The sequence below is a fragment of the Mustela nivalis genome, assembly GCF_964662115.1.
Source record: "Mustela nivalis genome assembly, chromosome: 9".
Classification (NCBI taxonomy): domain Eukaryota; kingdom Metazoa; phylum Chordata; class Mammalia; order Carnivora; family Mustelidae; genus Mustela; species Mustela nivalis.
Window position 1 is genome coordinate 63021808 of NC_139028.1, and position 26681 is coordinate 63048488.

Sequence of the window (26681 nt, forward strand, 5' to 3'; positions counted from 1 at the left end):
ACAGGGGTGCATGTATCTCTTTGAATTGGTCTTTCTGTATTTTTTGGATAGATACCCAGCAGTGCGATTACTGGATCATGAGGTAGGTCTATTTTTAAAATTATTTTTAAAGATTTTATTTACTATTTGACAGAGAGGGACAGCAAGAGAGGGAATACAAGCAGGAGGAGTGGGAGAGGGAAAAGCAGGCCTCCCACCAAGCAGGGAGTCCGATTGTGGGCTCAATCCCAGGAGCCCAGGATCATGACCTGAGCTGAAGGCAAACACCTAATGACTGAGCCACCCAGCACCCCATATTTTAAAACATTTTTTATATGTGTGTGTATGTGAATATATACACACACACATATACATACACACACACACACATACATATATATGTGTTTTATTAACATATAATGTATTATTTGTTTCTGGGGTACAGGTCTGTGAATCATCAGTCTTACACAATTCATATCACTTACCATAGCACAGACCCTCCCCAGTGTCCATCTCCCAGCCCCCCTATCCCTCCCACCCCTCTCTACTCCAACAGCCCTCAGTTTGTTTCCTGAGATTAAGATTCTCTTATGGTTTGTCTAATTTTTAACTTTTTGAAGAACCTCCATGCTGTTTTCTCATAGTGGCTGCATTCCCACCAACAGTGCAGGAGGACTCCTTTTTCACCACATCCTTGCCAACACTTGTTTCTTGTGTTGTTAATTTTAGTCAATTTAGATGTGAGGTGATATCGTAGTTTTGATTTGCATTTCCCTGATGATGAGTGATGTTGAGCGCCTTTTCATGTGTCTGTTGGCCATGTGTAGGTTTTCTGTGAAGAAATGTCTTTTCATGGCTTCTGCCCATTTTTTAATAGGAGTATTTGTTTTTTGAGTCTTGTTTTAGCAGTTCTTTGTATATTTTGGATATTAGCCCTTTATTAGATATGTCATTTGCAAATATCTGCTCCCATTCAGTAAGTTGACTTTTAGTTTTATTTCTTCCAGATACCTCATTTATAATGGAAATCCACACTTTTAGATTTCCTAGTTTTTAACCCAATGTCTTTTTTTTCTATTCCAGGATTCCAACCAGGATACCACATTACCTTTAGTTGTCAGGTTTCCTTAGGGTTTTGCTGGCTAAAACTGTTTCTCACTTTTCTTGTTTTTTGATGATTTTGATAGTTTAATAAGGAGTACCGGTCGTGTATTTTGTACAGCCTCTCAATGGGATTTGCTTGATGATTAGACTGAGGCTAGGGGCTTCTGGAAGGAAGACCACAGAGGTGAAATGCCATTCTCATCCCAACATATCAAAGGGACCTACTATCAACATGACATCACTGGCAATGATGACCTTCACCTGCTGAGGTAGCCTTTTCAGTTTTCTCTCCACTGTAAGGTTACTTTTGTTTCCTCCTTTCTGGATTGTACTCCTTGGAAGAAAGTCATTTCATGGCCCACCCTTAAAGAGTGGGGAATTCTGTTCTACCTCCTTGTGGGCAGAAGCGTCCTATTTTCCACATCCCACATCCAATCAGTCACTAAGCTCCGTCTTTTTTACATCTTAGGGACCTCTTAAGCCTCTTCGTCCTCAGAGCCATGGTCTTGCTTTGGCTTTCACTTTCCAGCAAAGCCTTTCCAACTTCCTCACTATCCTGCCCATCTTGCCTCTACCCTGCCAAGACTTTTGCCCACACATTGCTCACAGTTAATCCAAACTGCTGACCCTGGCACATAGGCATGCGGTGATCTGCTCTCACCCCATCTACCCTAATCTTCCCTACCAGGGCACACCAACCCCCTTGCTCCTTGCTTCTCAGAATGCTTGAGCATGCCAAGACTTTTGCTCACACATTGCCCACAGTTAATCCAAACTGCTGACCCTGGCACATAGGCATGTGGTGATCTGCTCTCACCCCATCTACCCTAATCTCTCCTACCAGGGCACACCAACCCCCTTGCTCCTTGCTTCTCAGAATGCTTGAGCATGAAAAGCATGCTTGCAACTGCCCCAACTAACCATTCTCTCTCTCACATTCACATTCATCTTTGGAGCTACCTCTCTCAGATCCTCCAGTGTGTATATATACACATGCCACTGGCCCTGCCTTCCACCAAGCTAACCCTTGCTTATTTTCTTTTCCTTAGGAAGTTTATATGCACAGAAGAGCAGCATTAGAACATTCCTTATTGAAGGAATGTTGCCCCTGTGTGCTCCTCTCTACCTACTTAGTATTCGCTTGCTTTTATTCATTGTTTCACTACTATGCATCTCCTGTGGCGTACTTGTAAATATTTAACAACCAGCTCACCAGATAGAAAGATTTATTCACTTGACAGAGGGAGACACAGCGAGAGAGGGAACACAAGCAGGGGGATTGGGAGAGAGAGAAGCAGGCCTCCTGCCAAGCAGGGAGCCTGATGCCTAATGCAGCGAGCTCCATTCCAGGACCCCAGGATCATGACCTGAGCTGAAGGGAGACACTCAACAACTGAGCCACCCAGGTGCCCCTACATTCTTACCAATTCTTGATGTCCAGTTTTTAATTTTCTTTTAAAGTACATGTACACATACATACATACACACACACGTGTGTGTGTGTGTGTGTGTGTCTTATTTTAAGTAGGCTCCATGCCCAACATGGAGATTGAATTCACAACCCTGAGATCAAGAGTTGCAGGCTCTACCCACTGAACTAGCCAGGCACCACTGATGTCAAGTTTTTAAATGTTTGCCAATATAGATGTGAAACAACAACTCATTGCAGACTTTGATTTCCATTTTTTTATCTTTTCATGTTTATTGCCCATTTGTTTTTTATCGTGAAAGCCTATTTATGTCTTTTGCCCATTTTTCGTAAGATTTTATTATTTGTCAGAGAGAGAGAGAGAGAGAGAAAGAAAGAGAGAGCACACAAGCAGGGGGAATGGTTGGCAGAGGGAGAGGAAGAAGCAGGCTTCCCACTGAGCAGGGAGCCCAGTGTGGCACTTAATCCCAGGACCCTGGATCATGACCTGAGTCAAAACCAGATGCTCAACCAACTGAGCCACTCAGGTGTCCCTCTTTTGACCATTTTTCTACTGGGATTTTTTTGGGGGGTACGGGGACTCTTCACGTTTTATATTTGTTGAAAATAGATAAAATAAAAACCCCTTTCATTTCCAAGCTTGTGTTTTTACCAATTTTTTTAGGGGGGTAGAACTTACCAATCTTTTCCTTTTTGATTATACTTTTTATGTCTAAGAAATATTCTCTGTAGAGGGTCATAAAGATCTTCACCTATATTTTCTTCTGAGAGTCCATTTCACTCTTAAGTCTTTTATTCACCTAGAACTTTTTTTTTTTTGGAATATGGTACAAGGTAGTATCATTTTCTTCTTTTTGATATAGAGTTGTCCCAGAACCATTTATTTAGCAGTTCTCTGTTTCCCGCACCAATCTGTATTGACTGCTGTGTTATGTATAAACTTTCCATATATACGTGGGTTTGTATCTGGACTACTGGTCCACTGGTCTTTCCCTGGGCCAATGCCACACTATATCCCTTCCTTTTTTCCTCCTCCTCCTTCTTCAGGAGCTTCTTTTCTAAGTACTACTCCTTTACTCCTCTCAAATGTAAATGTGTTCTTAAAAAAGGATCTAGGGGCGACTGGGTTGCTCATTGTTAAGTGTCTCTTAATTTCTGATCAGGTCTTGATCTCTGGGTCCTGAGATGGAGCCCTATGTTGGGCTTCACCCTGGGCATGGAGCCTGCTTAAGATTCATTCAATCTGGGGCACCTGAGTGGCTCAGTGGGTTAAAGCCTCTGCCTTCAGCTCAGGTCATGATCCCAGGGTCCTGGGCATCGGGCTCTCTGCTCAGCGGGAGGCCTGCTTCCCTTCCTCTCTCTGCCTGCCTCTCTGCCTACTTGTGATCTCTGTCTGTCAAATAAATAAATAAAAATCATTTTTAAAAAAAAAAGATTCATTCATTCTCTCTCTCTCTCTCCCTCGGTGCAGTCAGTTAAATGTCCAATTCTTGGTTTTGGCTTAGATCATAATCAGGTGGGAGATTGAGCCCAGTGTTGGGCTTAGTACTTGAGTTTCTCTCTCCCTCTCCCTCTGCTTCTCTCCCCACCATGCCCTTTTTTTTTTTTTTTTAAAGATTTTATTTATTTATCTGACAGAGAGAGATCACAAGTAGGCAGAGAGGCAGGCAAAGAGAGAGGAGGAGCAGGCTCCCCACTGAGCAGAGAGCCTGATGTAGGACTCAATCCCAGGACCCCGAGATCATGATCTGAGCTGAAGGCAGAGGCCCAACACACTGAGCCACCCAGGCGCCCCACCATGCCGTCTTTCTAAAAGAAAAAAAGAAGAAGAAGAAGAAGAAGAAGAAGAAGAAGAAGAAGAAGACGACTCCTTTCTCCCCCCCTCCTCTCTTTAAAAAGAAAAAAAAAAAGGATCTAATGTCAGTCAGTTGGGGGAAAAGACAGTTATGTTTTAAAGCTCATCTCTAACTGTGGATGAAAACGCTGGGTCCCTTAATGGCATTTCAGGTATTAGTGACTGAGATATTTAAGAAATTTTCTGGGTCCTCTGAAACCACACTATTTAGAGGAGGACCTGCTTTAAAGTAGCTATTTCACATCCTTTGAGGCCTACTTTAGGAATATTTGGAAAAGTTAAAACACACTTCTGGAGTTGGGCCAAGGGACAGAGAAATAAATTAAAGACCTAAAAAGTCAACTGCAGGTTTGGGATAAGTTGAGGGGTCAGTTAGGAAAACCAGCCCTACCTAGGACTGATGTCCTTCTGGGGGCAAAGAGAAGCTAGTTGATTCCCTGGAGTGGACAGTGATGGACGTGGTTGAATATTTTATCGAGGCCAGCTTCCCCAAGCAGGCAACAGCTTCCGAAGAGTGGGATATCAATGGCCAGTCTTTACGCAGTGCACTGATAATGCTGACTGGCCTGTCCATCTATCTGGGCACAGCCCTGAAAATCTATGAGCACTACATCGAGGTGCTGCAGGAAGGCCACTTTGAGGATGATGACCCTGCTGGCTTTCTAGGTTGAGCACCCAGCCTCCCCGCTGCCCCAACCCATTTCAACCCCCATCTACCAAGACCCCAGTGTCTAGGAACTGGAGGGGGTCACTCTCAGCCCTCATAAGATTCCAGTGAGGGATATTCCTCCCTACTCGTCTCTTCCCTGTTTCCCCAAGCATACACACGTGGCCCCCAGCACATCCTATACTCTACCACAGAGGAGTGTGGAGTGGTACAGGGCCTGCTCATTTCACCCCAGGAGGCCAGCCCTCCCAAGTCTAGGACATTTGGGGGGGAAATGGGGGCTTCCCCTCTCCCCTAGACCCTCTTCAGTTCAGCCAGATGTTTCTTATATGTTTTGTTCTGCCTGTCCATTTTGCTGGGTGGTCTTTCCTCTCTTCCCCAGTTGGGTCTGCCCCTGGCCTCTGTTCCCTAGGAGCAGCTGGAGTGAGGTCCCTGAGTCTTCCCTAACAGTTTCTTTCTGTTGGTTGTCACTCCAGCTGGCTGTATTGCTTTTTAATATTGCACTGAAGGTTTTTTAAATGAAGTTTAAAAAAAGAAAGTTGAGTGGTCAGAAAGAAACTAGATCTTTTTTCTTTAATCTTTTTTTAAAAATTTTATTTATTTATTTGACAGACAGAGATCACAAGTAGGCAGAGAGGCAAGTAGAGAGAGAGAGAGGAAGAAGCAGGCTCCCTGCTAAGCAGAGAGCCCGATGCGGGGCTCGATCCCAGGACCCTTCAGCCTGAGCTGAAGGCAGAGGCTTTAACCCACTGAACCACCCAGGCGCCCCAGAAAGCAACTATATCTTGATGTTGCTATGCTCAATTCAGATTTGTGTGACCTGAAGCAAGTTTACTTAATGGCCCCACGTTTATTTCCTTGAATAAATGGGATTATGAACATAAACTCCACCACAGGGCAGATGTGAAAATATTAAATACAATTACACTAAAGCATGCATAAAAAATGCTTCCTTAGCATTGAGGTAATAGAGCCAGAGCCCAAGTTCCAAATCCTGTCCATTAGCTACTAGTTTTATGACCTTAAACAATGATTTCTTAGCCACAGTTGCCTATTTGTAAAGTGAAAATATGGCATTATTTTATTTTTTGCATTTCTGAGCTTTCTTGTGGGTTTTAATTTGCACTTAACTACTGGAATTGAGCATCTTTTTCATGTGTAGGGTCTTTTTTTTTTTTTTTTTAAAAAAAAACTCTTATTACCAGAAAGAATATGTTATTAAAAATTAAACCCAGGGGTGCCTGGGTGGCTCAGCAGGTTGAGCCTCTGCCTATGGCTCAGGTCATGATCTCAGGGTCCTGGGATCAAGCCCCGCATTGGGCTCTTTGCCCAGCAGAGAGCCTGCTTTCCTGTCTCTCTCTGCCTACTTCTGCCTACTAGTGATTTCTGTAAAAAAAAAAAAAAAAAAAAATCTTAAAAAGAAAATTAAATCCAGAGGGTTGGGAGAAGGCCTTGTTCAGCCTGAGATTGGCTGAGGTGAACATGGGAATAATGAGACTCTATCTGAGGGACACCATGTGTGCAGGGGCTGGGGTGAAAGGGGAGATGGCCTGTGTGGCTGCCACACTCTTTACTCACAGAAGTATTGAGCAAGTGAAACATTGAGAATTATGACAGCCGAGTTTCTCACTATTGGGAGGAAGGAAGTTTATATGCAGAAGACTAGAATGATCCCAGTGGAGCTGGACTGGAATTAGGGGACTTCAGTGTGAATTTATGATTTTTTAATATATATACAGAATGAGGGATATTGAAATGGAGACTCCACATCACAGTACTGTCCACTGATATGGCCTAGAAGCAATAATACCCTAGTAGTAAAGAGTATATATATAGTGCCCAAATCTTGATTTCCAAAAGCCATTCTCCACTAAAAGAACAAGAGCTATCTAGACAAATAGTTGATTCCAGTACTGGGATGGGAAATTATAAGATGAAACTTAAATAGCTTGTGGTATCAGAAAATATGGAAGCACTAAAAGAATGCTATTAACACATCAAAAGGACATAACATCAGGACACCTGGACCGCTCAGTCGGTTAAGCATCTGCCTTTGGCTCAAGTGATAATCCCAGGGTCCTAGGATTGAGTCCCACCTCGGGCTCCTGCTCAGCGTGGAGCCTGCTTCTCCCTCTACCTGCCACTCCCCCTGTTCCTTCTGACAGATGAATAAATAAAATGTTTCCTTTAAAAAAAAAAAAGGACATAGTATCCATCTTGAAGGGGCTACCACTGGGTCCAACTGAGAAAAATTAACCACCAAAATAAATAGTAGCAATAATGGATTATAATCCATAAAATAAAATACAAATCCATGTGCAGTCCATAATAATAAACCTATGGTGAATAAGTGAGTGAATCAGTAATTAGATAAATGGCAGAGAAGGGAAAGTCTCACAGTAGAAAGCCAATTATAAATGTAAAAAGAATGATGGAATGATAAAATGACTATTTGGCAGTTAGCATAGGAGTAACTGATTCAGAAAAACAACAAAGGCTGCCACTAGATGATGCAGGTTTGATGAGGAGCAGTATATTCATATAGTCTCAAAGTAGCTCTCCACAAACTACTAACTTTGCCATGGAGAAACCTGGAGGCACCATTTTAACCAACTTAACCTCACCTGATTATGATAAAAGGTGGAGAGACCAAGGGTTGGCAAGGACATGGAGAAATAAGAACCCTTATACACTGTCACTCAGAATGTAAAATGGTGTAGCCATTTGGAAATCAGGCGGAAGTCCCTAAATGTTAAACAGATACCACATCCTTACAACTTTTCTCAAGTGTGAAATGATTTCAAGGTGAAAAGTAAATTTGGGGCTCCTGGTGACTTAGTCAGTTAAGCGTCTGCCTTGGGCCCAGGTCATGATCCCAGAATCCTGGGATCAAGCCCCAAATCGGACTACCTCCTCAGAAGGGAGTCTGCTTCTCTCTCTCCCTCTGCCCCTTGCCCTACTCATGCTCTCTCTCGCTCACTCTCTCAAATAAATAAAATCTAAAAAAAAAAGAGTAAATAATAAAAATATAAAAAGAGACATGTTCAAGAATAAGAAACCTTTACTCTGCAGGGCTACCGGCACCAATTACATGCACGCTAGTGAATGCCACTGCCAGCTTTCCATTCAGAGAAATAGATGCACTTCTCACAAGAAGTCACAAGGGGGCGTCTGAAAGCCAAGAAACAAAGTCTAGCTTACCTGAGCCTGTACTGCGGCAGATGAAGGTTGTCCACCCTTCCTTACCCAGAATGCACTCCTCAACCCAAAAGGGAAAAAAAAAGGCTGTCTGCTAATACTGGGGAGATTCCATTCACAGTAGACGAGGCTTTGAGTCACCTAAGAGCTAGCCTCCCTCCTCCTGTTTGGATCTAGATTTCAGGGCATCCACTGCACCCATTACCACTGGACTATCACAGCTCTGACGGCAGTGAAGAGCAAGTCCTGGAAGAGGAACTCACAGACATTCCTGCTTGTGTGAACTCACCCAATCCTGCTTCATCCTGTCTTCTTCATCTGACTTCCAAGAGGTTCTCTCCAGATCTCCTTGGATCCAATGTTTCTGAGCTCTGGAATATGTCCCTTTGGGTCTACCTGACCTTATCACAAATCACTCCTTAAATGGAACTGGTCAAGTCCCAGAGGTCTTGAGTATTGTGTAGCGTAGCGGAAGACACAGTCTTGGAGACAAACTAAGCAAGGCCCAAATCAAGGGTTTGGTACTTAATTTCTTGAGCCTCAGTTTCCTTATCTATAAAACTATATATATGCCATTTCCTTTTTAAGAATGTCATTGGGATTAAATATTTAAATACAGTCCCTAGTATAGCATAGATGACCAGTAATATTCAATGACTATTTTATTTTCACAATTTAAGCATATACAACAGGTAGAAAAAAATGGATTTAAAGTTAAGATAAACGGTGTTAAAATTTCTGTTCCCTATGACCCTTGGCCAACCAATTAATCGGAGTCTCACTATCTGCATGTCATAGTGAAGTTATAAATATTACATGCGAATATACCTTTAAGAATGCTGTGAACCATACTGTTACCCCAGCCAGATACTGGATTCTTCCCTTAAATAAAGCCAGATCTTAGCCTACATTGCTCAGCTCAAGTGTTGTGTTGTCCAAGGAACCTTTTCTCTCTCTAGTAATCTCTAAAATGTAAAACTCCATAGTGTTAAAAAGAATGATGGAGGTCTAAATGTACTGAAAGAACTCAGAGATTCTAAGTGAAAATAAAACACGGAATTCATGCATTATTACTCCATTTTTATATTTAGGGGGGAAAAAAGTGACCCATGTTAAACCCTTGCTTAAAACTCTTCTGTGGGTCTCTTGCCAACCAAATGAAATTCAAGCTCCTTACCTGGGACTCAAGCCCCTTCATTGCTTGGGCCCGGCCCACCTCCCCAGCCTCATCCTCTAAAGACCAGCCTCACCATCCCATAAGTGCTGAGTTCCAGCTATGACAAAAGTGCCCTTTATTATTTCTTCCTCTAGGTCTCAAGCTTTAGCATGCATCAGAATCACCTGGCCGGCTCTACCCATAGAATTTCTGATTTAGGGCTGAGGTGGGGCCTAGAATTTCTATTTCTACCAAGTTCCCAGGTGATACTGATTTGGCAGTTAAGGGACCACACTCGGACAGTCACTGCCCTTACAATTATAGGATTCAACTTTATTACCTGTATATGGACTGATCAATCCTATCAGTTTGCCTAGGACTGAAAGTCCCACGTAGCAGAAAACCCCTCAGTCCAAGGAAAACTGAGACAGTTGGCTTCCCTACCTGTATAGGAATCATTCACAGGCTCCTGCTTAAATAATAGTTACTGCTAAGAAGCAGTAACTCTACGGGTAGGCCAACAGGAAGTGCCCAAGAAAGGAGTTCCATCAACTTGAATGGCTTTTTGCTGGAGTAAGAATATTTAACAAAGTTTTTCAAATTCAGACTCTTCCAAACACATTCTCTTTATTTCCTTCAGAGCACAGGCTTTAGTCCTCTGGTCCTTGTAAACATTTAACACAATGGTATGAGATCAAAGTATAAGCATCCATGTCCTTGCCCTGTGCTGCTGGGGTGAGTGTATACAGGGAGTACGTGTGAGCTTCTTACTCAATTCACAGTAGGTCTTGTCATGGAATGATACTTCCACATGGGGCAATGCAGCTGATTTTCTGTGACACCCAAAGGGTGCCCCAAACAATAAGGGGCCATGGTCCTTGAGAAGGACTAATGTCTTTGTTGATTAGAGCCAATATTTTTCATTAACTTCATCCTTTTCCAAGGAGTCAGAGGTCAGAGAGCTGATAGCGTCGCACAAGACCATCTCGACAGCATGTGTAGATCTGCTTCTCCCATGTGGCTACCTGGAATATAAAAGTTCACAGCTCAAAGGAAGCCTGGGAATCTTCCATTTCGAGAAGATAGAAGCTCGTCATTGATCTCCATTAGTACAAGTGAGTCTAAGAAGCTCTACTGACTTCAAAGACAAAAGAAGAATTAGATCCATGATCAGTATTTTAAAATAGCCAGTTAGGACCCAGGTCCCTTAGGACTACAGAACAGAGAAACTAATCAGCCAAGTAGAGAGCAAACCCTTTAGTGTGGTGCATAGTTGAGGGCAGAGGGTCTGGATCTGGGAAAGGAGATGACCCATAGACTGGCCGCTGTATCTCTGAACCTTATAAAATTATATTCAAAGAAGTTCTCAATATTTGCCTGCCTGAGGGGATTTCATCGACTTCTCAAAGAAATCTGAGGCAGCAGCTACGTGGAGGAGCAAGGCACATGCTGAGGCTGTGCCACGGCACCACGGGTTGAGATGAAGGCCAGTCTAGGCTCTGCCATCACTACTGCCACCTTGCTTGGAGAGCACATGGTGTCCGTAGGGCCGCCAGCACCATGGATGGACGGCATCACCTCCTCCAAGACTTCTGGAATTTCTCAACCTCATCTTCAGGGTCGGGGGTAGCTCGCATTCTGGCCTTTTAGGTTATGTGGGAGCCCCTGTCTTCATCACTTATGATGACAATGACCACTTCTTTGAAGATGTGCATCCTCTTGTCCCTACTATAATTATCATTGCTATGGATCCCCACTTTTCATTTTCGGGCTGACTGGCTACTGTGTCCCAATCTGGGAGAGCTGCTGTAGATGTGCCACATTTGTCATCATTCTACTCTTGGTTTTTTTACAGAAGCTGTTGTAGGGGTTCTGGGATACATTTACAGAGTGAAGGTAGAAAAACGAGGTTGATCAGAGCATCCAGGAAGTAAGACCTACAGAGGAACCAGCCCTACAATGGAACCAGCTAGTCAGACTGGGAATAATAAGGACTGGTTCAAAGAAACCAAAAACCAGTGTCCCTAAGCTGCAGCAGAGAGACATCTGGCACCTGTAATGGTTGGTGGGCCCACTCCTCTCACCTCTATGCTGAGGGGTGTTGATGTCCTAGGGGTGAAGGAGCTACAACCAGTCACGTGCATGTGATCTGGGAGAGTGGGCCCGTGCAGCTCTTCAGCGGCTAGATGTGCTATGTGCATACATTATACTATGCAGGAGTAGAGATCCTGTATATGAGCCTCTTACCACTGGCAGAAGTCTTGTTCTGCTTTGGAAGGTGAGTCAAGCTGGTTTACTTTTAGTAGTTCAGCCACATTTAGTTAAACCACACATTACACAGGCACAGGTGTTGGACAGAGCAGCTTGGCTTTTCATGTGCCCACCTGTGATTTTCTTTTCCCTTGTTCTATCTGACTCTCCATGTTCATAAGTTTTTAGGCACGACAGTGAATGTTATCATTTCAGAGCCATTTGTGAGTTGCACAGTGTGGAAGAATGAGAGGGGGACCTGGGCCTGCTTCTGTTACCTCCACGCAGCAAAAGAACTGCTGCCAAAGTATCACTGGGTCTTTTCCATCTTTACAGCAGAGAACTCTTGGGGAGAGAAGGGGGAAGCCAGCTAAGGTTAAAGTTAACACCAGTTGGTGCCCTTCATCAGTGTCCTTTTAAAAAATATACATTGCAGTTCAATAACATAGCACTGTACAAAAATGACCAAAATAGTTCATCTTCAAAATCAGACTGATTCTTGAAACTAGAGGTGTTTTGTTTTTTTTTTGAAACTAGAGGTTTTTAATCAACCTTTATAGGAGCATAATAGGGGCACCTGAGTGGCTCAGTGGGTTAAAGCCTCTGCCTTCGGCTCAGGTCATGATCCCAAGGTCCTGGGATCGAGCCCCGCATCGGGCTCTCTGCTCCACAGGGAGCCTGCTTCCTCCTCTCTCTCTGCCTGCCTCTCTGCCTACTTGTGATCTCTGTCTGTCAAATAAATAAATAAAATAAAAATAAATAAAAAAAATATAGGAGCATAATATATGCATTTAAAAAAGATTCTATTTATTTGAGAAATAGAGAGTGAGAGAGAGCATGAGAGAGGAGGAGGTCAGAGGGAGAAGCAGACCCCCTGTGGAGCTGGGAGTTCGCTGTGGGACTCGATCTCGGATCTCCAGGATCACGACCTGAGCCAAAGGCAGTGGCTTATTAACCAACTAAGCCACCCAGGCGCCCCTATGCGCAACTTTTTAAAAACAATTTGTGTGCATGTGTGTATGTTATTATATGATTAAGCCCACTCATTATAAATCTAAACTCATTAGGATTAATGTACCCATGCAGACTAGCAAAACGGTATGTAGATAAGATCTCAATCGAAAGAAAAGAAGAGAAAAAGCCTGAGACTCAAAGGTTAAGAACCACTAATTCAGTGGAAGAAGCATGAATTCTGGAGGTAGCTTAATCTCAGGTGTGTTAATGTGTACCTACATGACCTAAGGCAACTTTCTCAATCACTCTGGACTCCAGCTTCCTCACTTATAAAAATGAAAATGGTATGTTGATTCACAATATAGAACACTATGCAGGAATTTTAAAAATGAAGTGGATCTATTTGCATTTATCTGAAAAGAGCTCTGAGATGTTAAAAAAGTCACAGAACAAAACAATACATAGAGAATGTTTTCAGTTATGCACAAACTAAAGATAAACCTATATTATCTACATAATTACATAAACACAAAGACAGAAGTGAAAATTTTCCAAAAACAGTCTTGAAAGATACATGCCCAAGTGTTAATGCTAGTTACTCCTGGAAAGAAGAGCAGAACTAAAAAGGTCTTAAAGGGGACTTGAAAGTTGTGTAATTTTGTATTGTTTGAATTTTTATAGGTATGTATTAGCTGTATAACTTTAAAAAAATATAAAAACAATAGAAATAATAATACTTATACCTCAAGAATAATAACAATGAAATAAGATACATGTAAAACATCCAGCACAATGTCTAGTCAATAAATATTATTTCCCCTTTTGTTTTTCTCTTTCTAATCAAATGAGATAAACAGTCTTGAACTTTAAATAATAATAATAATGACAGCTAACTATTTATAGAAGATTTAAAATTTACAACTATTTTTCATATACATTATTACTCTCATTTTATAGAACGGACAGACTGAGGAGGTAAAATGATTTTTCAAGTTTCTAGAGCTAAAAAGTGGTGAAATCACTTCTGATTCAAAATTCTCACTGACTTTTATCTCATCCATAAGTATTTTATCATTCAGAATGCCCACAAAGTAGCTGGATTCAGTCCCCTCAAAAGCCTTAGATGTCAGGTGGGAATCACCCAGGTGCCTCTCGGGCCTGTACCTTGAACACAGGGTCACAGTCAGCTCCAGTGAGCTCAATGAGATAGTCTAGGTCTTGCTGGACAATGAAACAGCTTCCATCACCTAAAAGGCAGAAAGAAAAATTTAGAGAACTAAAGAAAAGCTGCACGCAAAGGAGCTTTAAAAAAAAAAAAAATCAGTATTGTAGTTTATTTCAGTACATCACAAGCCTAAAGAAGTTTATCCCAAGACCCAGAATGGCAAACAGACCTCATTACATGGGTCAAACATGAGGGCCTACAGTGGCTGCCTTGAATGCTGGGTTAGAGGATCTGAAGGACAAGTACAAGCTCAGTGGGAAGAAGGGCTGTCTTTGATGAGCAATACCTGCCAAGGGCACAGAGCAAGTCACTTCAGGCTTATAGAAGACTGCAAACTTACCCTGGCCCATGATTTTTAACAGGGACTTGTCCATATACATGTTTTAATATGCTCCCAAATTATTCTTCTACCTATAAACTTGACTGGATATATGAGACAAAGGAGCAAAGTTGTAATTCCAAGAAAATAAAAGTATATTTATTTTTAAACTTAATTTTCTTAAAAGACCATGGGCAAATGAGACTTGGAATGATCTGTAAACTGCTGAAATAAAGTAATTTTTTTATTATTGTTTTACTTAATATAAAAACAGTACATGTTAATTGAGGAAAACTTTAAAAACAAGAAACAGAAATTTAAAAAAAAACACTCCATCTACCCCTAAAAGATCACTACTGTTAATATTTTTAATGTATTTTTCCAATCCTTTTTGTGCAAAATTTTTTAAAAGATTTTATTTATTTATTTGACAGACAGAGATCACAAGTAGGCAGAGAGACAGGCAGAGAGAGAGGAAGGGAAGCAGGATCCCTGCCGAGCAGGGAGCCCAATGTGGGGCTTGATCCCAGGATCCTGGGATCATGACCTGAGCCGAAGGAAGAGGCTTTAACCCAATGAGCCACCGAGGCACCCCCTTTTTGTGCAAATGTTATTTTACATGGTTGAAAGCATATTACATAAAAGAATATCTTTATACATGAAGTTTTTCTGTATCAACATTGTAACTTTGTAAAGAATAAAATTTTAATTAACCTTTTCAAGCTTTTTAAAAATTGAAAAACTGCTGTTGAAACAAATTAATTAATTTTAATTTATCTGTTAATCAACTTATACCCCAACCAGCAGCATACAGAAAGACCTTATCCTTTCTGGTATTATTAAAAATAATCTTTTTAAATTCAAATTTTATTTTATTTATTTATTTAAAAAATTTTATCTATTTATTTGACAGACAGAGATCACAAGTAGGCAAAGAGGCAGGCAGAGAGAGAAGAAGGGAAGTAGGCTCCCACTGAGCAGAGAGCCCGATGTGGGGCTTGACCCAGGACCCTGAGATCATGACCTGAGCCGAAGGCAGAGGCTTTAATCCACTGAGCCACCCAGGCACCCCTAAATTTTATTTTATTAAGTAATCTCTACACCCAACATGGGACTCAAACTGACAACCCAATATCAAGAGTAGCATGCTCCACCAATGCCAGCCAGGCATCCCAAAAATCATCTTTTCAATAAAAGAATTATTATTTTTTAGAAATACTTATGTAAGTATTGATAGGTATAATAATACAATATTTGTGATATGTTTCAAAATATCACAATAATTGGGGATTATAAGGGAAAGTGTAAAACAAGATGAAACAGGATTAGCTATAAACTGGTAAAGGTTGAAGCTAGATAATGGGAATATCAGGTTTATTATGCTTTTCTCTCTACCTTTGTATCTCTTTGACAATTTCCATAATAAAAAGTTTCTAAATTGTTTAATCTGGCAATTTCAATCTCCTCTCTAGTAAAAGAGTTCCAAAGGACCTCTAAGATCATCTATATCCAACTTCTAAACCGGTACTGAATTCTATTCACAACACCTTGCAGATTGGCCAGCCACCCTATGCTTCTCCAACCCAAGTTGGTACTGCTTTCTACAATGCCAGCTTCTCTCCTAACGAGACAGAACATTTTCCTTACATTCAACTGAAATGTGGCTCCTGGTAACTTTCTTTCATCGGTCTTAAGTTTCATCCTCTGAAAACAGTTATATTACTATGAATAAGGCACAATCACTACTTTCAAGGAGCCTGAACTGGAGGGAGATATAGACAATCATAGTGTAGGGTGATAAACACTGTACAATAAATACGATATGCCAAAGAATTGTGAAGAACCATACCCCTAGCCCCACCATAGATCATGCATTTAAATATAAATTTATTTATTTTTAGATAGAGAGAGAAGGCATGAATGGGAGAGTAGGGGTGGAGTACAGGGAAAGGGGCAGAGGGAGAGATAATCTTTTTTTTTAAGGGTTGGAGGGGAGGGACAGAGAGAAAGAGAATCTCAAGCAGGCTTCAAGCCCAGCATGGAGTCCAATGCTGGGCTCATTCTCACATCCCCAAGATCATGACCTGAGCAGAAATCAAGTCACTCAACCAGGCCACATAGGCACCCCAAGAGATAGAATCTTAAGTAGGCTCCACACAGCATGGAGCCTGATGCAGGGCTCAATCTCACCACCCTGAGATCATGACCTAAGCATTAAAAGTCAGATGCTTAACAGACTAAGCCACCAGATACCCCTAACCTTAAATTTAAAGGAACTACAGGAAGCCATCTCTCTCAAGGGATCCCTGGACCCACCTTGGCTGGCAATGAATCCATCTCTGAAACTCAGCAGGGACAGAACTGGTGCTCCAGATCTGTGGATGACTTGTACCGGAGCCCTAGAATTCAAAGAAAAAGAAACAACTGTACTTTTTTCTTCAAGAGCAACACTTGACTATATTCAACATATAGGACTAACCACACAAAAGCAAACAGGACAAACGTGGACAGAGATTAAACATTCATACACTTTCTTTCCTGACAAGATCCTTAAATGGTAGATTCAGGTAATCCACTCAAAACCACCTTGGAGTGATCTAAACATGTCTTTAACTAAACAGGTCACTGAGCTGAATGAACTAAGTTACCACCACCAACTCCAGTCTTTAGGGGAGACCTGACCAGAGTTTAAGATAACAATGTTAACACATGTTAATTATTTTGCTTACAGACAAAATTAAGACAGTTGGGAGTAAAAAAAAGATACTTGTCAGATATTACAAATGTCAGGATTCTATGAAATGAAAGAGAAAGGTGAATGAGAATCAATTTAATATATATGTAAAGCTGATTTTCTTTCTTTCTTTTTTAATCTTAAGTAGGCTCCACGCTCAAAGTGGGGCTCGAATTTGTGACCCTGAGATCAAGTCGCACACTCTACCAACTGAGCCAGCTAGGTCCCCCTGTGAGGCTCATTTTCTTCTTCTTCTTCTTCTTTTTTTAATATTTTATTTATTTGAGAGAAAGAGAGAAAGCACAAGCAGGGGGAGCAGAAGAGGGAGAAGCAGACTCCCCGCTGAGTCTGGGTCTGAGTCTGAGTCCGAGTCTGAACCTGACATGGGGCTTGATTCTAGGACCCTGGGATTATGACCTGAGCCAAAGGCAGATGCTTAACTAACTGAGCCACCCAGGCACCCTGGCTGATTTTCTAATAGTGATCAGACATTCCCTGAATCTCTATAGAGTCAAAAACAAGAACAAAAGTAAAGCAATTGAAATTTTGGAAGAAAAGGTGCAAGCTTTCACTACAATTTCTTTACTGCTGTTAGAGTAAAGCCCAAACTCCTTTGGATGGTACATGTGTTCTTTCTAACAAACTCTTGCTTTCCTGTCTGACATCACTTCTAACTGCTACCCTGTCTGCAGGGTATATATTTGTCATATTAAACTACTCAGAGATCCCTGAAAGTGCCATACTTCCACATATCTTCATGCTTCTCTATGTGCTATTCTACCTAGGGCAGATCCCTCTCTTCATTTGGTAACTTCCTACTGGACAAGATCCAATTAAAGCTTCATTTCCTTGGAGAAGAATTCCCACCTTCTCCTTTCTCCTTCTCAGCGCTTTCTCATTTTCCTGTGTAGAGCCCTGTCAGCCCACTGACCACAATGTATCACCAATGTCTTTTAGTTGCCTGTCTTTACTGTTAGAATCCACCTCAAGGGCAGAATCTGTATCTTTTACTTCTGGTTTTCAGTGCCCTGCACAATATCTGGTGACCACAAAAGCCATTCAGTAAATGTCAGCTGAACAAAAGAAAGGAAATGGAAGAAAGAAGGGACAGAATTGGAGAAATAGTTAAATCCTGGGATGGAGAGGTTGTGTGGTTCTCTCTGGGTATCTTTAAAACCAGAATAAAGCCCATTTCAGATAGGTTATGATCAAAGCCAAGAAAAACAGCTGGCTTACTTGAACTAAAAATGATCACTCTTAAGCCAATCCAGATTTAATACCACTGAGAAAATTACTGAGCTCCCTAAAATTAAAAGTTCTATACAATCATTTTAAGTGAAATGTTAGTTCGTTAAAGCTCAGATTCCAAAGCCATCACTACAATAGGACAATCATGACAGCATGAATCAAATTACCTTTAATATGATTCCAGGAATAATAAGAACAACCAGACCACTCATACTGGAAAACCTTTATAAATGGAAAAATATACCCTTGATTCAACAGTCGTCTACATGTTATGCTAAATCATTGTTAAAGCTAATAAAAATTTCCACTCTGTAGAAGACCTGCATCATGCAAATGAATGGTGACTCACCTTGGACTCCTCACGTCCAGCTGATAAATGTTTCCATCCTGTGTCCCAGCCAACAGCAAGAAGCCAGAGAGAAAAGTGCAGCAGTTGAAGGCATCTGAGCCAACAAAGAGGAACACCTGGGAACAAGTGGGTGCCGAAACTGCTGCTTAAACATTGTTTTCAGAAATAAGCAGACACCAAAAAAGGGAAAAATTTCCTATTTTTAGAGACATTTGCTTTCCTCTCCCTTTAAGTACTCTGCTTCTAAACAAAGTACTCAGCAAGGACCAAAGAGGAACCAGGCCCCGCAGAGGACTTTAACAATGTATGCACAACCACACCCAGATGCAGTTTTCAAACTACTGCCCCTCAACACACTGCCTCCCAGGACCCACACTGCCTCCCACGACCCTCAGTCTCCAACGTCTTTCTTCTGCTTCTCATTACAACCCTCCATTTGGGAAATACTTGCAATTCACACATTTAAATTTTGTTCATGTCACTTCTGACAACCTTTTGAAGGGAGACTACGTAGGAAAAGAAACAAGCTTAAATAAAGTGGCAATTTAAAGAATTATAATTCTTCCCGAAAAAAGGAATTATCAGATGTTGTTGTTGTTGTTGTTGTTGTTCTCTACTGTTAGCTCAATCTGATCATTTCTGCCTCAAATGTTCTAAAAAGAAAGGAAAAAAACAAATCTGGCCAAACAAACAAAACCTGTGATTTCCCTTCAGAAGGAAAAGCAGTGCAGAGGCGATACGACCAGAAAGAGTGACGTTCCTGGAATGTCATTTCTGAAAATGGAAACATCACTAGAACAAAAGTAACAAGAAGAAATGAAAATATAAAATCTATAGCCAACCCATATCATTAAAGTTATCTGGGTGAGGCTGATGGGCAAAATAAAATCCCAGGGAACCCCGGGCTTAATGAAGAGTAGTATGCCCAGTGCAAAATTTCAAAGGCTGAAGGAAAAAAATTCAAATAATTCTTCCATAAGAGACATTCTGGTCACTAGTTGATCAAGAGTCCTGAATGCATGAGTCCTTGACTCAGAATTTCTTCACATTACCTTGGATATGGAAGGAAATCTACATAACCTCATCATTTTATACACAGTATGCTGAAGCCCAGAGAGAAAGTGACTTAACAAAGGTCACAAAGAAGTAGAGCATTTAATCCTCATCATACAACCCTACAAGGTGAGTACTACTATGCCCAATTTAGTGATGAGGAAACTGAGGCTCAGAATGGTTAAGTAACCTATTAAATGTCACAACCATTATAGAAGAGCTACGATGTGAATGCTGCCCTTTCTCCAAATTCCATGCTCTTAATCGTTACACTCTTTTGCCCTTTACTCCTGCAGCTTTCCCAAAAGATGAACACAGGGAGCAAGCAGAAATGTTTCCAAAACTGCTTTCCAAAAATCAGAGTGATCCAGCATGCCCCAGAGTTCCAAAGTCTTAGAGGAACCACTTGCCGGCTGCCTGCTCTGCAGTCCCAAGCACTGAAGTTTCTTATCCTCCCGTGCCAACAGCAGCATTTTCGACTCTGTTCCAACCTCCCGTTCACCTGCATGACAGATAAACCATGTCAACAATGGGCTAGGCCGATCAGCTGGCAGTGCCAGAAAGCACAAATCCTTACGGCTGTTTATTGAATTCCTTTTAGTGATTAATTTGCTAACTTAAAAAAACTTTTATTATATTCTGTATCTTGGTAAACATCTGTCAAAACTCATGAACTGATCATTTAAAAGGGTGACTTCTGGGGTACCTGCCTGGCTCAGTTGGTAGTACATGCAACTCTTGATCTCAGGGCTTTAAGTTCGAGCCCCAGGTTAGGGATAAGAGATTACTTAATAAATAAATAAATATATATATATATATATTTAGATTTTATTTATTATTTGAGAGAGAGCAGGAGTGCACATGGGAAGGGCAGAGGGAGGAGAAAGAATCTGAAGCGGACTCTACACTGAGCCCAGAGCCCAGCACAGGCCTCAATCCCATGACTGCAAGATCATGACTTGAGCTGAAACCAAGAGTCAGAAGGTCAACTGACTGAGCTACCCAGGTGCCCCTAAATAAGCTAATTAAAAAAATATAAGGGGCGCCTGGGTGGCTCAGTGGGTTAAGCCTCTGCCTTTGGCTCGGGTCATGATCCCAGGATCCTGGGATCGAATCCCGCATTGGGCTCTCTGCTCGGCGGGGAGCCTCCTTCTTCCTCTCTCTCTTTCAGACTGCCTCTCTGCCTACTTGTGATCTCTGTCTGTCAAATAAATAAATAAAATCTTAAAAAAAAAAAATATATATATATATATAATAAAATAAGATAAAAAGGGCAACTTTTACTACATGTAAAATACTTATCAATAAACCCAACTTAAGGGGCGCCTGGGTGGCTCAGTGGTTTGGGCTGCTGCCTTTGGCTCGGGTCATGATCTCAGGGTCCTGGGATCGAGCCCCGCATCGGGCTCCCTGCTCCGCAGGAAGCCTGCTTCCCTCTCTCTCTCTCTCTGCCTGCCTCTCTGCCTACTTGTGATCTCCGTCCTTCAAATAAATAAATAAAATCTTAAATAAATAAATAAATAAATAAACCCAACTTAAGAATATTAAGTCATTTGGAATATGACAAGATATCATATTAGCAGCAGGGGCACAATGTTAGAACAGTCTCTGCCCTCAAGGCTCTTATGGTCTGCAGTAAATGAAATTTATTCATTCACTAAAATCTTTAGTGAGGGTCTACTATGTATTGGACACTATTCTAGGTGCTAAGGAAATAGTAATATATGAACAGACAGGGTCCTTACTCTCAAGAATTATAGTGGAATATGTAAATAAACAAATAGGATATTTTCAGACAGTGATGAATTCCACAAAGGAAATAAAGAAGGAAAATCTAATCAGTAGTGAGTAGATGTGGAAGGCTGAGTGAGAAAAGGTAATTTTAAGTTTAAACTTCAACTGTAAAAAAAAATCCATGAGAAGTACCTGGGTTGCACAGTCAGGTAAGCATCTGACTCTTGGTTTCAGCTTAGGTCATGATCTCAGGGTAATGAGATTGAGCCCTGCGTCAGCTCTGTGTTCAGCATGGAGTCTGCTTACGACTCTCTCTCCCTCTACCCCCATCCCCACCAGCCCAGCCTCTCTTAAATAAAAACAAACAAATAAATCTATCAAATAAATCTATCTTTTAAGAAACCCCATGGAGGCCAGGTTTCAACTGAGAACTGACTGGTAAACCAGAAATTAGCCATGCAAACACCTTTGCGAAGTAAAGGCAGTATGACACGAGGCTGGAAAGGAATGTGGAGTTCAGAAAGTGTTAAGTATTGTGATAAGCCAAGTGAAGTGGATAGGATTTTAATATATGTATAAAAGGAGGTCACTGGAGGAGAGTAGGGACAAAGGAGAGCAACATGACTTGATTTGTGGGTTGCTTTTTTTTTAAAAAATGACCACAAATGGTTGCTCTGAGGAGAATGGATTATAGGAGACTAGTAAGGGACACCTGGGTGGCTCAGTCAGTTAAATACCTGCCTTCGGCTCAGGTTATGATCTCGGGGTCCTAGGATCAAGCCCTGAGTTAGGCGCCCTACCAACTGGGAGTCTGCCTCTCTCTCTCCCTCTCAACTCTCCCCACCTCTCTCAAATAAATATATAAAATCCTTAAAAAAAGAAAAAAAACCAAAAAACAAAAAAAAACAGGGCGCCCGGGTCTCTCAGTAAGGGTTATAGGAGACTCGTACGTGGTGCCTGGGTGGCTCAGTCAATTAAGCATCTGTCTTTGGCTCAGGTCATGATCCCAGGGTCCTGGGATCAAGCCCCACATCCGGCTCTCTGCCTGGCAAGAAGCCTGCTTCTCCCTCTCCCTCTCCCCCTGCTTCTGTTCCCTCTCTCACTTACTCTGTCAAATAAATAACTAAAATCTTTTAAAAATAAATAAATAAATAAATAAATAAATAAATAAATAAATAAATAAAACAAAAAGCATATTTTCATTTAAATTACTTTAAATTGAGATGCCAGGGTGGCTCAGTCGGTTGAGTGCCTTCAGCTCGGGTCATGATCCAGGGTCCTGGGATTAATCTCACATGTGGCCTCATGCTCCTTGCTTATTGGGGAGCCTGTTTCTTCTCCCTCTGCCTGATGCTCCCCCTGCTTGTGCTCTCGATCTCTGACAAATAAAATCTTTAAAAAAAATTACTTTAAGCCAATACTTTTTTAAAAACTTAACCTTGTTTTAAATAATATTTGTGGGCTATCTTAGGTTTGAAGCAAAATATGTGTATTAAATATATTTAATAGTACACTACTGAAGATGTGTACTGCCTGAAATAATCTTATTTATCACTAATTGCATATGTATCACACTTTGGGAAAAGACTTATCCTATTAATTCCAAAGAGAGCTCAGGGAACATCTGGTGGTCAGCAACAATTTTAGTTCTTGGACCACAGTACATCTGCACGGGAAGTTTAAGACAAGAGAGTACCTACAGTGTGTCAAAAGTGAAGGGCAGGGGTGCCTGGGTGGCTCGGTGGGTTAAAGCCTCTGCCTTCAGCTCTGGTCATGATCCCAGGGTCCCGGGATCGAGCCCCGCATCGGGCTCTCTGCTCAGCAGGGAGCCTGCTTCCCTTCCTCTCTCTCTCTGCCTGCTTCTCTGCTTACTTGTGATCTCTGTCAAATAAATAAATAAAATCTTAAAAAAAAAAAAAATTGAAGCGCAATGGGGCACCCGGGAGGCTCAGTCAGTTGAGTTTGACTTTGACTCAGGTCATGATCCTGGGGTCCTGGGATTGAGCCCTGCATCAGGTTCTCTGCTCAGCAGTGAGTCAGCTTCTCCCTCTACCTCTGCCCCTTTCTCCACTCATGCTCTCTCTCTCTCTCAAATAAATAAACAAAATCTTAAAAAATAAAAAGTGAAGGACAAAAATAACCCAAATCAGTTGAAAACCCATGTCCACATAAAAACATGCACACAGATATTTATAGCAGCTTTATTCATATTCGCCAAAACTTGGAAGCAACCAAGATGTCCTTCAGTAGGTGAATGGATAACTAAACTGAGGTACATCCAGACAATGGAATATTATTCAGTACTAAAAACCCATAAAAAGATATGGAGGAACCTTAAATGCTTATTACTAAATGAAAGAAACCAATCTGAAAAGACTGTATAGTTTATGATTCTGTGACATTCTGGAAAAGGCAAAATCATGGATGCAGTAAAAGTATCAGTGGTTGCTAAGGGATATAGGAGAGGAAGGGATGAAGTGGTAGAGCACAAAGGATTTTTCAGGCAATGAATCTTCTGTATGATACCATGATAGATACATGTCATTATACACTTGTCCAAATCCATAGAATATACAACACCAAGAATGAACCTAATAAAAATTACTTAAGTGATAATGATATGTCAACACAGGTTTATCAATTGTAACAAATATGCCACTCTGGTGAGGGATATTGATAAAATGGTAATTGGGGAGGCTGTCTGGGGCAGAGGGAGTATGAAAACCATACCTTTTTAAAAAGATTTATTTATTTATTTATTTATTTATTTATTTATTTGAGAGAGAGAGAGAGAGCACGTGTGTGCAACTGTGAGTGGGAGGAGGGGCAGAGGGCGAGGGAAAGAATCCTTAAGCAGACTGCACTGAGCATGGCACTCAACATGGGGCTTGATCTCATGACCTGACCCAAAACTAAGAGCTGGATACTTAACCGACTGAGCCACCCAGGTACCCCGGAAACTGCACTTTCTACTCCATTTTGCTGTGAACCTAAAACTACTGTAAAAAATAAAGTGTTTTCTTAAAGATTTTATTTTTAAAATCTTACACCAAAGGATTATTTTTAATCCTTACACCAAATATGGGGCTTGAATCCACAACCCCAATATCAAGAGTCTCACATTCCACTGACTGAGCCAGCCAGATGCCCCTAAAGAGGTTTTCTTTTTTTTTTTTTGGTAAAGATTTTATTTATTTAACAGAGAGATCACAAGTAGGCAGAGAGAGAGGTGGAAGCAGGCTCCCTGCTGAGCAGAGCCCGATGTGGGGCTCGATTCCAGAACCCTGGGATCATGACCCGAGCCGAAGGCAGAGGTTTAACCCACTGAGCCACCCAGGCGCCCCTTTAAAGATTTTATATATTCATTTGAGAGTGAGAGAGACAAAGAGAGCACAAGCAGGGAGAGAGGCAGAGGGAAAGGAAGAAGCAGACTCCCTGATAAGCTGGGAGCGTGACTCGATCCCAGGACCTAGAGATCAAGACCTGAGCTGAAGGCAGATATTTAACCATATGAACCATCCAAGTGCCCCAGCCCCTAAAGATTTTTTTAAAGTAATCTCTACACCCAACATGAAGCTCAAACTTGGAACTCTGAGATCAAGAGTTGCACACTCTACAACTGAGCCTGCCAGGTGATCCCCACTACTAACTATTCTTATTTATTTTTTAAGATTTTATTTATATATTTGACAGACAAGTAGGCAGAGAAAGAGAGAGGGAAGAAGGCTCCCTGCTGAGCAGAGAGCCTGATGGCGGGCTCAATCCCAGGACCCTGGGATCCTGACCTGAGCCAAAAGCAGAGGCTTTAACCCACTGAGCCACCCAGGTGCCCCTACTAACTACTCCTGATCCAACCTCTGACCCAACCAAACATATCTTTCTACCTAACAGTCAATTTCACCTCAAGCTATTTTAATGTGAACTGCCCCTAATCCTACACCCCAGCTCCCATTTTCCCATCCTTCCCATTCTTGTCTATTCAACTCAAATTCATCCTCCAAGGTTCAAGTCAACTTCTTCGTGACACCTTTATCATCTACACTAACCTAAAATATAAAATATTCTCTTCTTCCAAAAAACCATAAAATACTCTCTTCTTCCAAAAGACCATTTTATTTGTATTAAGAATCATTATGGGGACGCCTGGGTGGCTCAGTTGGTTAAGCAGCTGCCTTCAGCTCAGGTCATGATCCCAGCGTCCTGGGATCGAGTCCCGCATCGGGCTCCTTGCTCGGCAGGGAGCCTGCTTCTCCCTCTGCCTCTGCCTGCCATTCTGTCCGCCTGTACTCGCTCTCTCTCTCCCTCTCTCTCTGACAAATAAATAAATAAAATCTTTAAAAAAAAAAAAAAAAAAAGGTACCCATGTGAAGTGAAGGGAACCTTTTAAAAAAAAAAAAAAAAAAAAAGAATCATTATGTTGTTCCAGCTAAAAAAAATTTTTGTTTTATAGGCATCAGTCTCATCTGCTAAACTATGTACTTACTTAAATGTAGTTAACATGACATATACTTCTTTTATAGATTCCAAAGCAATAGAAACATAGTAGGTATGCAATAAATACTAAACTTATGGTGAAAATACAAATACCAGCCAAAAAAGGAGAGAAAAGGAGAAGCTAAGGCAAACACTGAAGGTGACTAAGGAATCAAAATAAGCTCAACATATCATTACCAACTTACTCGGCGTGTGCTCAGGCGAGCCGAGGTTTATGGAGTTGTCAGCAGCACCCACAGCCACTCCATTGATAGAAGAACCACAGTCTGCAATGACTCCCAGGCAGGCTGAGCGCCCACAATCCCAAAGTCGTGCTGTCCCATCTCGAGAACCAGACACCACATTCCTCCCCCGATCAACAATGGCTGTATCCAGAATACCTGGCAAGAGGAAAAAAAAAAGGATCCTAAGATGGAGTGGGTCATAAAGGAACTACAAGGGCAGAGAATAAGGATTTGCCTAAATGACTCCGTTGCTTCACAAACATGTACTGGATATGTACTACATGCTGGGCAAGTTCAAGTGCTAGAAAAACAGAAATAGAACAAAGTCCTTGCTTCCCAATGGTTCAAAAACTAGTCCTTAGAGACAGACTTAGAAAAAGGTTTGGATTTAATTCTTAGTGGAGTGTCCTAGAACAGTGGTTTTTAAGTTTTAATTCTGGCTTTTAAAACATGTTTTTTAAATAAAAATTAAGATGTTTCAGTTCAGTTTGAAAATCACTGTCTTACTGCTTCCACTGAGAACTAATTGAAAGGATTAATCTCGCCATCTTAAAGATGTGACTTCTGTACTGGCCAAAAGACAGTAGCCCCATCTCTCCCAGGCCCTTTCCCTTATAACTGAAAAAAATCTGGACATAAGACAAGAAAACTGATGGGTGCCTGGGTGGCTCAGTGGGTTGGGCCACTGCCTTCGGCTCAGGTCATGATC

General features: G+C 41.4%; 1 protein-coding gene across 3 annotated transcripts in view; it reads right to left on the reverse strand.

The window, feature by feature from the left end:
- Nucleotides 1-9998: 9998 nt before the first annotated feature.
- PAAF1 (proteasomal ATPase associated factor 1) overlaps nucleotides 9999-26681 on the reverse strand; it is a 43757-nt gene continuing 27074 nt past the window's right edge. For 2 of the 3 annotated variants that reach the window (XM_082749759.1, XM_082749760.1), the window contains exons 7-12: nucleotides 25934-26128; nucleotides 19931-20022; nucleotides 18468-18583; nucleotides 16453-16535; nucleotides 13757-13839; nucleotides 9999-10413 (exon numbers count right to left, since the gene is read on the reverse strand). In XM_082749759.1, the coding sequence (XP_082605885.1) occupies nucleotides 10336-10413; nucleotides 13757-13839; nucleotides 16453-16535; nucleotides 18468-18583; nucleotides 19931-20022; nucleotides 25934-26128 (647 nt within the window). In that variant the 3' untranslated portion in view covers nucleotides 9999-10335. Of the gene's footprint in view, nucleotides 10414-13756; nucleotides 13840-16452; nucleotides 16536-18285; nucleotides 18341-18467; nucleotides 18584-19930; nucleotides 20023-25933; nucleotides 26129-26681 lie in introns of all 3 variants that reach the window. The other variant, XR_014316462.1, reaches the window with a different exon arrangement.